This window comes from Taurulus bubalis (assembly GCF_910589615.1).
Source record: "Taurulus bubalis genome assembly, chromosome: 1".
Classification (NCBI taxonomy): domain Eukaryota; kingdom Metazoa; phylum Chordata; class Actinopteri; order Perciformes; family Cottidae; genus Taurulus; species Taurulus bubalis.
Window position 1 is genome coordinate 22,433,567 of NC_136589.1, and position 17,409 is coordinate 22,450,975.

General features: G+C 42.1%; 1 protein-coding gene across 1 annotated transcript in view; it reads left to right on the forward strand.

The window, feature by feature from the left end:
• The window catches only part of LOC306746641 (nucleoprotein TPR-like), a gene marked incomplete at its 5' end in the record, with an annotated part of 33,058 nt that extends 23,733 nt beyond the window's left edge, over nucleotides 1-9,325 (forward strand). Inside the window, 9 exons of the mRNA XM_079229576.1 lie at nucleotides 40-230; nucleotides 1,010-1,081; nucleotides 1,199-1,290; nucleotides 5,137-5,249; nucleotides 5,361-5,459; nucleotides 5,547-5,682; nucleotides 7,877-7,974; nucleotides 8,541-8,651; nucleotides 8,913-9,325. Coding sequence (XP_079085702.1) covers nucleotides 40-230; nucleotides 1,010-1,081; nucleotides 1,199-1,290; nucleotides 5,137-5,249; nucleotides 5,361-5,459; nucleotides 5,547-5,682; nucleotides 7,877-7,974; nucleotides 8,541-8,651; nucleotides 8,913-8,968 — 968 coding nt within the window. The 3' untranslated portion in view covers nucleotides 8,969-9,325. The remainder of the gene's footprint in view (nucleotides 1-39; nucleotides 231-1,009; nucleotides 1,082-1,198; nucleotides 1,291-5,136; nucleotides 5,250-5,360; nucleotides 5,460-5,546; nucleotides 5,683-7,876; nucleotides 7,975-8,540; nucleotides 8,652-8,912) is intronic.
• Between the last annotated feature and the right edge of the window lie 8,084 nt (nucleotides 9,326-17,409).

Here is a 17,409-nt window from a genome sequence, read left to right on the forward strand (position 1 = left end):
CTTGAAATGTTCTGACGTGAATCCCTCTTCTCTTCCCAGACGAGGGCAGCAGTAGCGCCACGTCCGAGTCCGACGCCCGCAGAGACCACGTACACTTCCCCCTGACCCCCTCTGCACCCTCCCCCTCCCTCACGCCTCGCCTCCCCCACCCACGTAGGCCACCACATCCCCTCCCACCACGGCTCTACATCCAACCACCGCCTCCAGAGCTGGGACCCCCGCACACACAGGTACATACACACTCCAAAAATGAAATCAGATTCTTCTTGGCTATATCACACAAGATGTATAACCATATATAATATATAATAGATATAATCCGAGTAGCAGACTATTGGCCGACTCATTAAAGACATTTAAAGTCCCAGTGAAACAAAAATTACAGCTTTCTTATCTTCTGTTCTGGGACATATTCCACTGTGAAGGGGAACATTTTAGTGGGATACAGTTCGAGGAGGGAGTTAAATCTAAACCTGCGAATTTGATTGGGCTGCTTAAAGGTGTGCAGGGTTAGTTTGGCCCGATACAGAGCCACACACACACACACACACACACACACACACACACAACTCCCTTGTCCCTAAAAGTTGCAGATGGATGATGTTGTTGGTTGGAACTAGCTTACGTAATCATACTTTATATTTAGTTTTATAGCAGGATTATTGGATTTTGACATAAAGATACAAAGATTCATTATTTATTTATTTATTTTGTATAGTTAAATAGGTGCACAATATGACAGGAAACGTGACGTAAAATGGTTAAATAGGCATTTTTCCCTTTTCATCTCGACTTTAAAGCTCGGGCTGGTAGTGCGCTGCATATTATACATTATACATTATCCAACCGACATGCCATGCAGCAAACGTCCCAAGAATCGAAGCCCCATGAACGTTGCGGCAACGCAGCATGCTTTGTTTCTGGATCACTGCCTTTAGAAATATCCTGGAAGCTGATTCTTGAATAATGTGAAGCCCTCTGACAGTGATGACCTGTGTTTGTTCATCAGAGACAGTCCTCTCAGCTGCGCAGACCATCAGTAGGACGCGGCCCTCAGCTGACCCCTGGAATAGGCAGTATGGTAAGAGAAGGAGTGTGTTGAGTCGAATTACATGCACTGTTACGCATCCTCTATGTATTACTAATCTAAATAGGATATTGCCGTGTGTACAGTGAGTTTGTGTTGTGTGTGTTGCAGCAACATTTCTTTGATGATGACGACAGAATGGTTCCCAGTACTCCCACTCTGGTGGTTCCACACCGCACCGATGGCTTTGCTGAGGCTATACAGTAAGATCTACACACACACACACAAAGGCTCAGTGGTGTAGTACCCAAAAGCCATACTTGAGTAAAAGCAAAGATACCTTACTGGAAAATTACTCCAGTAAAAGTAAAAGTCACCTCTTAAAATACTACTTGAGTAAAAGTCTTAAAGTATCTGATATTGTCTGTACTTAAGTATCAAAGGCATTTTTCTGATATAAAATGTACTTAAGTATTGAAAGTACAAGTAAATGCTGTTAATAAAAAAGCAAAGGGTCAGAATTTTGAGAATTATGAAGTGTATTCTTTTAACCCTCTGGAGTCGGGGGTCATTTTCTTGATTTCAATTTATTTCTTAAATTCACTTTTTAAAGTCACTTTCATATGATAGATACCCATGTGTTTTACATCTAAAATTGCAGAACAATCTCAGCTCTCTATATAACGAGGCACCATTGTCATAAGGCAAAAGTGTAAAGAGAAATATTACTCTAAAGCTGAAAAATGTCATCTAGATTTAGGAAAATCTTCATATCTCTTGTGAAAACATAGCTTTACTCTGGAGGTCGAACTGTTTTGGTGCTTGAAATTAGTTTACCAAAGGTCTTAGGTTCACAAAAGCAGTGAAATATATGAATACAAAAATGGTATAAACATGTAAATAAATGTCTCAAATAAAATGTATTATTATATGGTGAGGTGATGAGCTGTGGCTGGCGTTGTGGCCTGAGGCTGCTAAAGCGATGCTGCATGTTGTCCTCTGGACCCTGGCAGCTGCAAATCCTCTCTGTAAAATACATTACTAATAGTTAGTATAAGTTCACTGAAAGAAAGTAACGGGATAGTGACAATATTTGATTACGCCCCGTTCAGTCTCATAACCACCTTGTACCCATTTAGCTACTGCACCGCTACTCCGGTTAGCGCGCAGCTAACCTAGCAACATGGTCATTTCAGTCTCACAAACGCATAACAGAGATCCCACACTACTAAGCGTACTACGTTCGCTGAACGAAAGTTAACAGGGATCGTGACAATATTTGAACACCCACCGTTCAGTTTTTTATCCACTCTGTAGCCATATATAACCCCGTTAGCGATCGTTAGCTCGCTCGCTCCGTGGTAGGAGCTAACGTGAGGTAAACAATACGGCAGTAACGATTAACAGAGCTATAACACTACTAAGCGTACTACGTTCACTGGGATCGTGACAATATTTGAACACCCACCGTTCAGTCTTATAGTCAGCCTATAGACATATATAACCCTGTTAGCTCGCTACCCGTTAGCTTCGTGTTAGCAGCAGCTCTATCTGGCTACAGGTCCCATTACTAACGTAAATATGCTATTGCAAAGTTCAGTAAATACACTTACCCATCTTCCAATGGATCCCTTTGCTTGGCGTTGTCCTGTACATCTCAGGGATCGACTCCTTCAGGCTCTATTTATGGTTGAAGCTGTGCCGTTCGCCAGTATAGCTTCACTCAGCCAGCCTGCCTGCTCTCTTTCTCTCTCTCTCTCCCGGTGAAGCTGTGTACGCATCATATGACACGTCTGGGTGTGTAGAATGCTCTATCTTGCTGTGCGAATCTCATATGATCTCGCCGACACAAGGCAGAGGAAGCTGAAGTTTAACTAAATCTTGGAGACGTGGAACCATATTTCTGTGCAGAATTATCGTGACGGAGTGAATATTTTCAAAACGGCAGTATCGTATAGCGCGTCGGCGTGCTTGAAAATCTCGAAGGGTTAAGTGCTGTGGCCACCATGACCAAGGACAAGCAGTTGTGTTGAAAATAACTGGGTTGGCTGTGATCCATCCATATATATTATATTCAACATAATATATTGTACCTATGTTGTATATAAGTATACTTATCATCATAATTCTCCAAAAAGCCATATGACACTATGAAGGAGTTGTAACAGTGCAGTTATAAGTATGCTCATTCTTTTGCACCTCTGTTCCGGCTCCCTGAGGCTTTGGAAATTTAAAAAAAAAAAAAAAAAAAAGTCATTTCATTTTTTTGCCAAGTGGAAAATCTTTTAAAGGGAACTCTTATGTTTGAGGTGATATTCTGTCACTGAAAATAAAAATGTATTATTTTTAAACTCAAAAGTCCATCACATCCTGTCACGTCGCTGTCAAGCAGCTTTCCCTGCAGCTGGCTACTTGTGATTCACAGAGCCCCGCCCTCGCTAAACTATCAACAGATAAAAAAAGTCCCGGAGAAAAGTGGAGTTTAATTCTGCGTATTAATTTTCCTTCACTGCCAACAATGCTGGCTGACCTGTATGCTTGATATGTGGCGAGAAATTATCAAACAACAAAACATTTAATGTTGGAAGACTCTTCCAGAACAAACACACAGCATCTGCTGAAAAGAATCAAGCTGCTGATGAGCGAAGACGAACGATTTTTCAACTGCTGCAGCAAGCTGAGCAAAGTAAATATCCTTTCAGGAAGTGTTTTTATCATTGTTCTATAATTTCATAAATACAACCAACTATAGTTTTTTGTATATATAATATTTTGTTTGTTTGTTTTTATTCAGTCGATCATTACAATACAATCTTCTATATAATATACAAAACAGAGACTGAAAAGGTATAGGTAGAAGCAAAAATGCTTTTATTTATTTATATATATATATATATATATATATCCTAAATTGGCATCAATTAAATCAGATAGTTAATTTGAAATAAAGAAAACATAAAGTAAATATATACATTTGTATAGCTTCTCTAACCAGCATAACTGTTTTAAGCTCTGCTAACATAATTGCACAAGGGTTTTCTAATCATCCATTAGTCTTCTATGCGATTAGCAAACACAATGTATCCATTAGTTGCTGGAAATGGGCCTCTATACACCTATGTAGATATTTCTTTAAAAACCAGACGTTTCCACCTAGAATAGTCATTTACCACAGTAACAATGTATAGTGTATTTCTGATTACGTTAATGTTATCTTCATTGAAAAAAACAGTGCTTTTCTTTGAAAAATAAGGACATTTCTAAGTGACCCCAAACTTTTGAACGGTAGTGTATATACATATACATACATTTCATTCACACTTGTAACCCTCAAAAAATCTTTTATAAATGATCCTTTTGAAAACCAAAAATGAGTAGAAATACATCTTCTTTTAATCCCCCTTTTAGCTTTTTGTACAATAAACTTACAAACATCTCTCAAATCATATTTACACTCATGTATTGAAAACAACCTTTGCACACAGTCTGGCAGTGACTTTGCTTTTGCTCTGTACATTGTCTGCATTATTTTATAATAAACCTGACCCCTGAACTAGAGTGGTCACCTCGTGCTGTGTTTTAAGATTCCCCTCGATTTTGTATTTAACCATGTTGCCTAGTTAGAAAGGTATTTCTAACTAGGGTGGAAAGCAAAAGGCTCACCCACAGACTGAATATAAGAAGTGGACGTAGGCACTGGGACGTCACGCATTGGTTTGTTATGAAGCGAGAAGGTGGAGCTAAGCACCCCTGAATGCTGAATAGGCGACCAAAATGCTACAATTAACTTTCATGAAGTGAAAACACAATGTGAAAGTTGTAAGAAAACAGACAACTCCCAGACAGGACAATGCCGTGGTAGCAACCTGTCAATCATCTTGTAGCAACGCCCTAAAGCATCCCCTGCTTTGTGGTCTATTTGACTCTAAATGGAGCATAATTTACTAAATGAACATCATGCTGTATTGAAGAAGACTTGAAACTAGAGATTGAGACATAAACTCATGTTTACAAACACACTTTTATTGTTGAGCGGTAAACGCGGTGGAAATTATCGCGCCGCGTTTGGTGTGACCGCAGCATAACACATCTGTCTGTCACCTCTTCAGTTCTCCTCAGGTGGCAGGTCTGTCCACCAGGTTCAGGTTTGGACCTCCAGAAGACCTGCTGCCTCAGACATCAGCCTCACACTCTGACCTGGGACAGCTGGCTTCTCAAGGAGGTACCACACACACACACACACACACACACACACACACGATACTAATCTCAGTCAGTGACATTCATTCTTTAACACTTCATCCTGTCTGTCTTACTACTGCTGTGTGTGAAGGTCTGGGGATGTACGAGTCCCCTCTGTTCCTGGCTGCTCACGATGAAGACGGAGGAGGAAGGAGTGTCCCCACCACACCGTTACAGGTGGCTGCACCAGGTGTGAGACACACACACACACTCGATGTGAACATTAAGACAGTTCAACGCATTTGGCCTTTAAACTCACATCACGCCTCTCCGTCAGTGACGGTCTTCACGGAGTCCCTGCCCTCAGACGGTGCCGACAACATGGCGTCCCAGTCGGTTCCCATGGTAACCACCGGGATGGCTTCTGGTGCGGATGATGGAGATGAAGTCTTCATGGAGCAGGAGGGAGATGGGTGAGCAGCTTAACAGTCAGACCTGAGGTGTCTTTCAAAGACACCAAAAGAACACTGGGAATATATTTCAGGACTAATGCCATGTTCACACCATAAGAGTTGCGAAAAATTCGCGGGAGTACCCTAAAATTCGGGTTATAAGCTTTTTTTCCTCAACTTTGACCCGTGCGGCTTAAATATCAGTGTGGCTTATTTAAGGATTTTTCCGATTCTAAATTTAGCAGCAGTTGCAGAGGCATACGGTACAAAATTCACGTGAAATATTCCCAAATCCCCTTCACGAGTGATCTCATTGTAATATAGGGTCCTCTCAGCAGCAGTCAAACTCCTTGCTTTCCTCCCCGGTGCCTCTCACCCAGCCACCCTGCTTGGCTCTCCGCCGGCACCCACCGACGATGCCACCACACTCACCCGAGGAGGTGATGGAAAACAGGTCTGACGGCAAGGGAATCCCTGCCTCTCCTGCCACCTCCACAGCGCGCAAGCTAACGAGTGCCGAGCTAATGAGCTTGCGAACAGTTTGAGTAAACAACACTGAAAATTCAGCACAAAAATAAAAAGTATTGTCAGCGTTAGCTGCAGCAGCTAGTGCGGTATTTGCTATGAATGTATGTTGGTACATTGATGTTCACGTATGTTTAATGGATGTTGATAACAAATAGTACTTGTAGGGACTTTAGACCCAGGGGAGGATTCAGGTGGGAAGCACACCAGCCCTGTGACTGCATCGAGAGGTCAGAGCATGGCGGCCCAAGGAATAAAGGAGTTACAGTTAACAGCAGTTTGTTCTCATGTGTATTTAAAAACACGACAGCTAGCTCCTCGACAACCACTGAAGGTAGCGGGACCAGCCCCGGCTCGACGCCCAACTCGGGCAGCGGGGACGCGGGCAGAAGCAGCAGCAGCAAATACGGCTTATAAACTGCCGTAGCTTGTTTAAGATTAAATACGACTTTTTCTTTAAATTTAGTAGATGCGGCTTATAAAAGGATGCGCCTTATAACCCGCATTTTACGGTAGATTACATGTTAAGTCAATGCACAGACGCGAATGGTTGTGAAAAATTCGCTTTTTCTCCGGGTGGTGCGATAGAGGCGAAAAGGCGTTGCGAATATTCACTTTTTCAGAATTCGCCCGACGCGAAAGCCAATCAGAGTTGAGAAGCTCCGCCCGTCGTCACCGCCGTCCTGCCGTTACTGAATCAAACTGCTGGTCCGCTCAAGGAGCGCTGGAAGCGGCTTCATTCAGACACTCGTCCTGGAGGAGTCAGAGCTGTGTGCGACTACGGATAATATTATGAACCCAGACACGGGGGCGTTTGATGTTCCGACGTGTGTGGGACTTCCTCAACAAATATAAAGCGGAACTAGTGGTTATTTCAATGGTGAATGGCGGAAATGGTAAATGTTTTCACCCCTTGCCGCAGCGAATGGTTACGAAAAAGCGAATTAACCACATAGCGAGTAAACTCAGGCGAAATTTCGCAACTCTTTTGGTGTGAACACGGCATAACGCAGCCCTTGTTTCTGTTTCACATGTAATTGTGGTATAAAGATTTTGTATGCTTTGGCTGTAAGCTACGGAAGCCCTGGGGGGCCAGTGAGGGGGGAAAACATTTTGTTGATCCATTTTCTCTTACTGGTCTGAATTATTTTCTTTCCTGTGTTTTGATTTTCAATTGGGGAAGAAACATATTTGTTGTAAAATTCCTTTCAGCCCCAAGAGGTTGAAGCGCACCACTACTGCATGTTCTAAAAAGGACTAAAGTCATTTGTGAGTTTGAATCCCTCCATGAACTCTAAACACATTCTACATATATCATGTGACTGCATGATATATTTCTGTCATGGGTTCATTTTGTTCTTGAAATGTATTTTATTTAACACTCATCTGTCGTTGGGTAAAACATTAATGCTTTTGTTCTTATTTAGGAGATGGGGTAGTGGTGTACTTCAGCCCCTTGTGGTCAAAATGAGAATAACAACAACACTTTTTTTTTTTGTTTTGTTTTGTTACCTGTTTCACAGGTGGAAAAACATTTTTTTAATAATTTTAGATTATCCTGGTAAAACCGTTCTTAAGTCAACACAGGAGAGACAACGATTTAAATTCACGGATCACCAGGTTTTCTTTTTTCTTTTCACTTTTTTACAATGGAGTATTTGTGTTTGAGTTCTGTATTTGTGTTTTCCAGTCCTGGTATTGAATCCTCTTTGGAGAGCCAAACCGACTTGGAGTCGACAGGACAGCAGAGTGATGATGCATCACTGGCATCTACCAGCCAGGACCCTGGTCAGTAATTCTGTGTACTGACCATAATCTAAACCCTAACAATGGAGTTGTAGTGGTTTGCAATGAAATAGGGCTGAAGCAAATATTCTGTGTATTGCACTAAGTTCTCAATGCGAAAATACTTATCGTATCGCTCGTTACCGTTTTCTGAGCTTCCATCCCTATTGACAGGATGCCCTGGTAGCGCTCTAAAGCAGACCCTGCTGTATGGCCTATTTTACTCTAAATGAACCATAATTTACTAAAATGAACATCATGCTCTTTGAAGAAGACTTGAAACTAGAGATTGAGACATCAACATCATCTTTACAATGTTTACTGAGGGAATAAATCAAGAGAGAAATAGTCAGTTTCTCATTTTTGCCTTTGTTTTTATAGAATTTTTTTCCATCCGGCGATGTCGCAAGCAGCACCTTTCTGATGTGCTCCAACTATCCTGCTGAATTCCTCACATTCATGTTTATCTGCATCTCTTTGTCTTCGTGGACATGAGCCACCTCAACAGTGCGTTGTGTTCTTAAGCATAGCATGTCCTGATGAGCTTGTCTCATATTCTTCATTCGTAGACACCAGCAGCGCCACTCAGCGGCGCAGCGTGCCCAGTCTGATGAGCATCCTGCCGACCAGAGGAAGCAGAGGGGCGAGGGGGGAGCCCCGGACGCTGCTCACCCGCAGAGGTGAGAAACTAAAACCGCTCTGAAGGACCGGACTTTCAGTGCAGTAGTTAAGATGACAGAGTTAATACCCACTTCTTCCAGAATAAACTCCAGTCACTCACAGGGTAATGATGAAGCTGTTTATTGAAGTGCAAAAGGCAGAGAGCATCAAGAACATGGGGACAGGAGTGATGGAGATAATATCACGAGCAGGGACGATGTGGGATCGACTGGATCGTCTCATTCATGCTAATCTGCTGTGTCCTCACTTTGTGCTTTCAGGCACTTTCTTTCGAGGAGGAAGGGGAGGAGCCATGGGCAGAGGGGGCTTTGCCTGATGATGTCACCAGTGGCAACCCGGCCATCTCAACCAATTAAGGAAAATGAAAAGATGATGCTCATTTCCCCGCGTTATTGTTTTTCATCGTTAAATTTAAAGATATTCAGGATTAAATCTTCTGCTCAATCAAAAAACCACACAATTACACCAGAGATATGACGGCTTTGATTGTGTGTGGTCCTCTCTCTGAAATGTTTTACGGACACATTGTGAGTTTTTAGTTGTTTGGTTATTTTTTTGTTTCACATTAATCCGTGAGAGCGTTGTCATTTTGTTAGTATCTTCATATTGCTCCACCTTTTGAACTGTTAATACACTTGTTTTAATAATAAAGCTGTACAATGAGTAGCAGCGATATGCGTGCTTTGTATAATTGGCTTGGTGTACAGAGGGGGCCAAACAGCAAGGGCCTTTCAATTAGCAGGATAAGGCATTATATCTTTGTGTCTTAGTTAGGTTTTATATTATTGGACATTATTTTAGAATATTTTCCAAATGAAAAAATGTTACCCACGACAACCCTTGGAAGTGAAAAGTTGTTTCTCTAGCAGAAGTTATCTCTTGCGTGTCTAAACTTTGTGATGGCATTTAGTTAACATTTTTCAAAAAATTAACTTTCGTGAATTTATAACCAAGGTATGAATACAATAGAAAAATAGTAAATTGTTGTTTATTGCTCGGTAGACATATTCGCTAAGTAAATCCCTGTCGGGATGTTCCTAGGGACAGCGGAGCCAAACTCTGATGGAGTTGGCTGGCAGGTCAGCGTTGGCATTTTGAGCGGCCAGGTTAGTCGCCACGGTGAGGGGGCTGAGTATGGCGAGGGCTGCAGACGGGTGCGGTTTGACCAGCGCTGGCAGGTCACCGGAAATCTGGACGCTGAAGAAAAGAGCTGTGGGGAAGACGGAAGACGATCAACCTCATCCCACATGAAAGAAAAGCATGGTGTATGTTTGTGTCAGTCAACATGGTGAACTACCAACAGCCTGCAACACTACTGCTCTCTGAGGAGAAAGCACACGGGCGGTTCTTACGTCCAGAGAAGACGTAGAACTCGTATGGGTCTCTCCTCTGAGGACTGGGCATGGACAGGGCAGCGGTGACCGGGGTGGGGAATCCCATCAGAGACACTTTGACGTTGACCTCTCCACTGAGAAGAACTTATGGATGTGGGAAATAAACATGGCAGCATTAAAGAAGTAGAAGTACGTGATTGGTTAATGGTGAGTGGCGGCTCTGTGCCCCTTTTGTCGTGGATGTTCTTGGTTTTTAGAATAACTTATTTTTTTAGAGGCAATAATCTTTTTTTAAAGGGACAGTCCAACATTGTGAGGAAATTTCTTTCTGAGGCTACTGACCAGCCTGGCGAGCGACACGTGTCCTTGAGGAGCTCCTTGGTTTCTTGCTGCAGGAGGGAGTGCTGCCTGGTGGGAAGGTGAACCTCTGCATAATGTCTCCTGGAGGACAAACGTAGGGAGAGAGCTTAATAGATTGACACCTTTTTATACCCGCTTATTCTCAAGTGTTTCATTACCTCGACCTTGGGAACAGTACGTGTGAGTAATCTCAACTCAAAGGTCCACTTACTAGCTTCTTTCAGACCTCCCAGCTGCCTCCCGTGGTCTTTCTCCATCTGAGAATGTAACCGGTTAAGGTGCAGAGGACAACCGACCAACTGTGACCGGAACATAGGTCACCTAAGTTTAAATTCCTGATGGAGACCGTGAGCTCTGGACTGGTTAAAAGCCCCAAAAGGCTTGTGAGTTGACCTTGAATATTTTTCTTACGCAGCCACACTCCTTTTGCCCGGTGGCAATTATGAAATTGAGGACACTTGAATGGTGGCTGTTAATGTGTGGAACTGATGCTTAATGTATCCCCAGCATGTACTTGTACGTGGTGAGGTGTGCTTAGACAAGTTAGTTCCAGATCGGGCCCTCTGGTTATCAGTTTTAGTCGGCCTGTATTCCTCACCGCTACTAAAGAAGTACACCGTCTCTGCTCTGCTGCCAGTGGCTGGTGCAGCCAGTGCAGCGCTGATGCTTCCTGTCAGACCTGGGAACTCAGAGCCCAGAGGTTTGGGGTAGCCCGGCTCCATCACCATGTTCCCGTCTAGACGCCAGTACAGGTCTCCCTGGAGGAAGTGCGGTGAGGACAATTCAGTTAGCAGCAAGTAAACCTGTACCTCAACAAAATGTCAAAGTAGTGGTACTTCTAATCTACTATCAATAGTGAGAGCACAGAAGTTGCTGCGGTAATACTATTAGTAATGTCAGTAAAGCAGTAGCGTCGTACCTTGATGATGTAGGTGTGTCCGTGGCAGTTGCAGCGTGTGAATACGGTGTCGATGGGAGAGGGGACGCCCAGGGTGTCTGTTATGCTCTGAGGACGACTTACTGAGCGACTGACGCCGTCCACAGACCAGAGCAGATCCCCTGAAACACACATGTGACTGTGTAGCTCACTTCAAATGACTGTCTAGCCTCCAGTCAGTACACACACACACACACGCACACACGCACACGCACACACACACACACACTTACACACACTTTAACCCATGAAGAAACAATACACTGATACATTTTTCCCCGAGGGCCTCTGGATGGGTCACACACTGATACTGACCTTTAAATATCAGAATGGTCCCATTGCTGAGAGCAGTCAGTCCATTGATGGGAGAATCACTGCACAGGTTGGCATCAGCAAAGAGTCCTAGACACACACACACTTTTTGTTTACTTTATAAAGTGTAAGAATGAGTAAAAAAAAAAATCATTCCAATCTGTTCAAAGCATTTGTTTGGAGGTCGTTACAAGGAACTTAGATGTGCGAAATTACATTTGTGATAATTGTATATGTAAAGACATAACAGACTGAAGTTGGACTTGCACATGCGCACACGCGCATGCGCATGCGCATATGCACGCACGCACATACGTACCAGTTGTCCAACCTGTCCCTAGTCCCTGAGGACCTCCTTCCACCAGACCCAATGCCTGGGCTATGTCCCGCAGGGTGCTGGGTCTGGGCTTGGTGATTGCCGCATCACTGGGAGCTGGAAGAAAAACCCATTACACACACATTACATTGTGTGGTGAAATATAAGAAATCTAAGTAATACTTTTTAAGTTATCAAAGATACAAGTTGTTTCTAAACAAAGACAAACTAAACTTTCCAAACAAATTGTAATTTAACAAAACATTGTAATCAAAATTCCTCCCAATCTGTTTTGAACAAATGTCATATTCACAATGAAGTTTAAAAATAACGTCTGTATAATTAATCTGGGTGACGGCATGTTCACTTTACCATCAACTAAACCATGACCAGAGGGACTGACGGGAGCACCGCTGCCCAGAGACGGAGCACTGTGGTTGGGCAGTGGTTTAACACTGGATGACGGCTGTATTCAAAATTACTGGTTCACTAAAAATAAAGATTCTGTTATAGTTGCAGTGCTTTAGGGATGCAGTGCAAATATAAACCTGGAAATGTGTCGGTAATAGCAAAATTAGCTATGGTTTCAACAACATAACCAGGCCTAATGGAACTAGTTTTTGGTAACTACTTCAACGTAGTGTAGCTTTTCACAGATATATCCACCATGTGAGCACAATACAAACCTTTGAATGAATAATCCTCTAATTAATTACAGGGATAGTTCAATATTTTGGGAAATCCGCTTTCATGCCGTGAGTTTAATGAGAGGATCGATACCACTTGTATGTCTGCAGCAACCAATGTGCTATTTGAACTGTTTGGTTTCCACTATTTAGCCTATGCTAAGCTAGGCTAAGCAGCTAGCTTAATTTTACTGTAGAAAAGAGCAATATCGATCTTCTCGTCTTACACAACAAAATATCACACTAAGTTTAAAAAAATTTTACTGGAGGCTTCAACGAACAAATAGGTGACTTGACACTGTCCACTTATTATATACAGTGTAGGATTTTACAACTGAGCAGAGCCTGCAGTACCCACCATCAGCAGTTTTGCCCATTAGCGAAGCAATCTCCCAACAAACTTGAAATTATTAAAAACTGAGTCAGAAATCCAGTCTTCATCATTAGCATGTTCAAACGTCTGCATGTAGGAGCAGTAGCAAAATATTAGTGTATTATTTGTGTATATAATGACTGCGGTTTGGACACAGGTCTTTTTGTTTTTTTGTCTGAATGAACAGGTTAAGCATTAGAAACAACATCTACCTGTGAACCATTCCTCGCTCGCACTGTTGGACATTCCCCTGCTGCCCCCTGATCCCAGATGTCCTGAAATAATATATGTACAGTATTCAAAGGCGCTGCCTGTCCAAGCCTTTTTTGTTGCCGCTGCATTCATGGGTCTCCCTCTTTTTTTTTCTTGGTTCCACTGATGACCAATTCCAACTCATTCAATACATATAATTCGGATACATTTTCAGTCTTCATCTCACGTCTAACGGCCCTCAGGATTTGTTCGGTTACTTTATTCAATGAACACTAACAGATTGGGTGGAAAGAGCTCTCCCCTGCTGATTAGGTAGTTGTTCTTGATGGCTGCTGACCTGAAGCTGCCGGCTTCACAGAATGGAAAAGCCTGCTGTGGGAGACTGACACTCTGGCATCTGTGGTGAGAGACACAAGGTGGAAGAAAGCACTGAAGGATTTTTGGTCCATTCCAACCCAAGCCTCTTTGAGCTTCTTTATGTCTTTAAACTGCACGATAATTGTGTTGGCTGTGGTTGTTGGCCATTACCGCAGTGCTGCTGGTAGTCATGACAACAGGTGTTGAACTGGATGCACTGTGGATCGCACTCGCAAAGCCGACCGCGCCTGAACGTCTCACCACAGCGGCCCTGACAGGACTGAGCTGAGAAAATCAGAACATCAGAACATCAGCAACACAGCAGTGCACATGTTCCAGCACATGTTAATGGCTAACGATTGAGCAAACAGTTGCCCCTCTACACGTCCAGCAGACACGCAGCAACTCTAGCATTTGTTTGTAGTCAAGATTCTGCTATTAGATGAGCCACAATCTGGTCACTAACTTTGTCTGTCTGCCACTTAGAGCTGAGCAGGTATACTGTTCAGCTTGTTGGTTAAAAAAGATGCTGGAAACGGGAGAGAGCAGTACGACTGAAACATATAAAAACAAAACAATGAGCTAAGGGGCTGCCAGGTTAATAAGGAACTAAATAATGAGATGAAGAGACGGGAAAACTAAACAGAATTCTAAACAACAAGCTAAATAATCTAAAAAGTTTCAGAGAAACCAAAACAAGCTGAAGAGTTCTATAGAAACAAATAAATTAGCCACAGAAAGAGCAAAAGGTTCATTGAAACCAAAGCAATTAGCTGGAGAGGCTAAAAAGTAAAACCCACAATATATTGTGTATGTATCACAAAAAAACAAGCTGAATAGTTATTTGAAAAAACAAATTACAAAACAAGTTGAACACTGAATAAAACCCAAATGAGATTTAAAAAAAGAAGCTCATAGAGCTGCAGAGTTTGATGCTCAGTGGGTTAGTCAGCATTTCAGTATGACACATTTCATATTTGCACCATTTGATTCGTTGATATAAAAAAGAAGCATTCACGCAGCTTGAAGTTGAAAACGTAAAGTTTAACGCTACAACATTTGATAACTGTGAATTAAAAGTCCGACATCTCTTTCCCTGAACGTCCCACACCTTGTATTTGCTCTGTGCACACAGCCTACGTATCTTTGCTGAACCCTGTTAGTTCCTCACAGATGAACCACTCATATCTACGTGTATTGAGCTACGATTGAGTGTCGTACCAGCGGTGCAGGTGGTCTGGAAGTCGAGGCAGCACTCGTTGTGTTGCAGGCAGTTGAAGTCACAGGTACACTGCTGGCCTCTGGAGAACACCTCGCCACAGCGGGCCGCGCAGCTGCCTGAGGGGACACGGCACTGACTGAATGACATCACAACTTCAGGTATCATCAAGTGGGCTGTGAGACATCTTGTGGATATATATTAAACATTAGGCGTTCCCATGTCTTAGATGCATTATTATACAGCTATAGCAGGTGTACTAGATATTATATGCATATGGGATTTTATTTTACATTATGAAGTATTATATTATATAACCATTATGAGACCTTTAAAGTCATTTCGGGTCCGAATTTGACTGCAAGTTATTATACGTGTTATCTACCATCACATGGTATGATGCACATTATATTATATCACAACTTCATTAGCAGACATTCTAAGGCAATGGTTCTCAACCTTTTTCAGTAATATACCCCCTAACTAGTGCAAAATCATTTTTGGTTGAAAAAAGATGTAATACACAGCGCTGTGCCATCAGTGTCTGATTTAATATAGAATATATGCAATTCTCTTCATGAACTTACACTTATATTTTATTGAATATTTAATAAATCACTATTTTTAAACGATTTTTTAATTCGATGCAAATTTTTTATATATATTTTTAAATCTCACGTACCCCCTGGAGCGCCTTCACGTACCCCCATTTGAGAACCACTGTTCTAAGGTATAGGTACACTGTGAGGTACAACGTGCCATCTAGTGTTTCATCAACGTGTCCTACCTGGTCCAGCAGCACCAGCGAAGGTCACAGCAAGGCCGAGCAGCAGAAGCAGCGTTGACGTTTTCACCATCCTCGCCATCATCATCTTCACACGACGGAATCTGAGCTGAATGACAGTTTGCGATACACAAAGAGAGACACGCTGAACCACAGGGACAGAACGAGAGGATCAGCCGCTACCTTCTCACTGTGTCACCTCTTCTGGTCTTTCTTCAAGCTGTCGAGTCTGTGGGTCTTATATATGAGACAGAGGCACTGAGAGAGGACACTTTTGATCAGCATCACACACAAACACACACCCGCAGACTCATTAAAAAGCTGCCAAGTGGTATTTAAACTTCCTACAGTGGCAATAAAGGAACTCCTACACACAGTAACGCTGTGTGGCGGAAAGTCACTAATTATAAATGACCTTTTTTTTACTGTGTCTTTCACTTTTTTATAGTTTTATACGCTTTATAAATATCAAATTGTATCTTGGGCTCCCATTCTTTTAAGTTGCCATAAATCTATCAGGAACATTACATTATTTGAATACAATATTTCAGTGTTTTTTTTGTGAGGTCTGTGGCTTCATCCACATGTGATATTACTCCCACCTGTTTTCTTTGCCAGCCAACTCGAGGAATGAGTTGCTTCAGCCGGCCAAAACTGATGTCATGTGGTTTTCTGACAATTATTCGGCGGGGTTTCAACAGTTCAGCTCAATCCGCGGATCGTAAACAGCGTCTACATGTGGGTGGCTTTCACACGGAGAGGATGAGGGGAAGGAGAGGAAATAAATGAGAGGGGTCAGTCTGGTGAGGCCTTTACCAGAGATTCATGTGGATAGACTGCTTACTTTTGGATGGATTCTTCCCTTCCATTATTACAATTAAGGGATAGTTTGGATGTTTAGAAGAGTGTTTGTATGAGCTACTAACTCAGTTTATTGAACACTTTACTTGTATAGAAACATTCACCTCTTTAGCTTGCTATCAGACAGCCCTTACTGAGCTCAGCTCTCTTCAGAGCCACAGGACTCCATTGACAAAAACAGTAATTTTAACTGGGCTGCTAGTCTACCGCCGCCTTAATTAGTTGGTTTGTGTTATTACATGACTTTGGTAGACCTGAACTAACCCTTTAAAACACCAAAACACATCTCTTTATGCATCCATGATACAACCACTCTCAGACGATAAGATAAGGACAGAAAGCTCAGGAGACATTTGCAGACGCAGAAAGATAATTTACTGATACAGTCAATGTGACTAACATTGTATAGTGCAGAAACCAAATATTTTGAGGGCTGTCTATTCTTTGTGAACACAGGAACAACTTCAGGCAATAACCATAAACAGAACAAGACACTAGAACATGTTCGATACAAAACAAGCTCTAATGCATATTTGAGGTGTTTATCAATAAAATCTGATTTTCAAGATCTTCAATAAAACAAAGAAATTGTTTCTCATTGAGAAATCAACCACCTGTTTTCACAAGTTTTGGTCATGTGATGAAAACGGAGCAAAAGTCCATCCCCTGATGAAGATAATGTGCGGGGTGAAAGTTCGAGAAAAAGCTACGAAGTGGAATTTGAGTTATGACCATTTTTCAAACTACGATTTTCCAAGGTCATGCTCAACTTTGACAACATAAATAACTTTCACGATGTCAAAGCACACACAATTTACCTGAAATTCTATATTTTCTTTTCCTTGTGTTATTGATTTCATTAACTTAATATTGTGCAACTCTCTCCTTGATGTTGAACAACCAGATCTCTCTTTAATACTGCAGTTTGCGGTTAAAACTTTTTTTTAAATTATGGGGCAGACCCTCCTGACATGTTTGCACTTAGATTGTTAGATTTTTCTACAA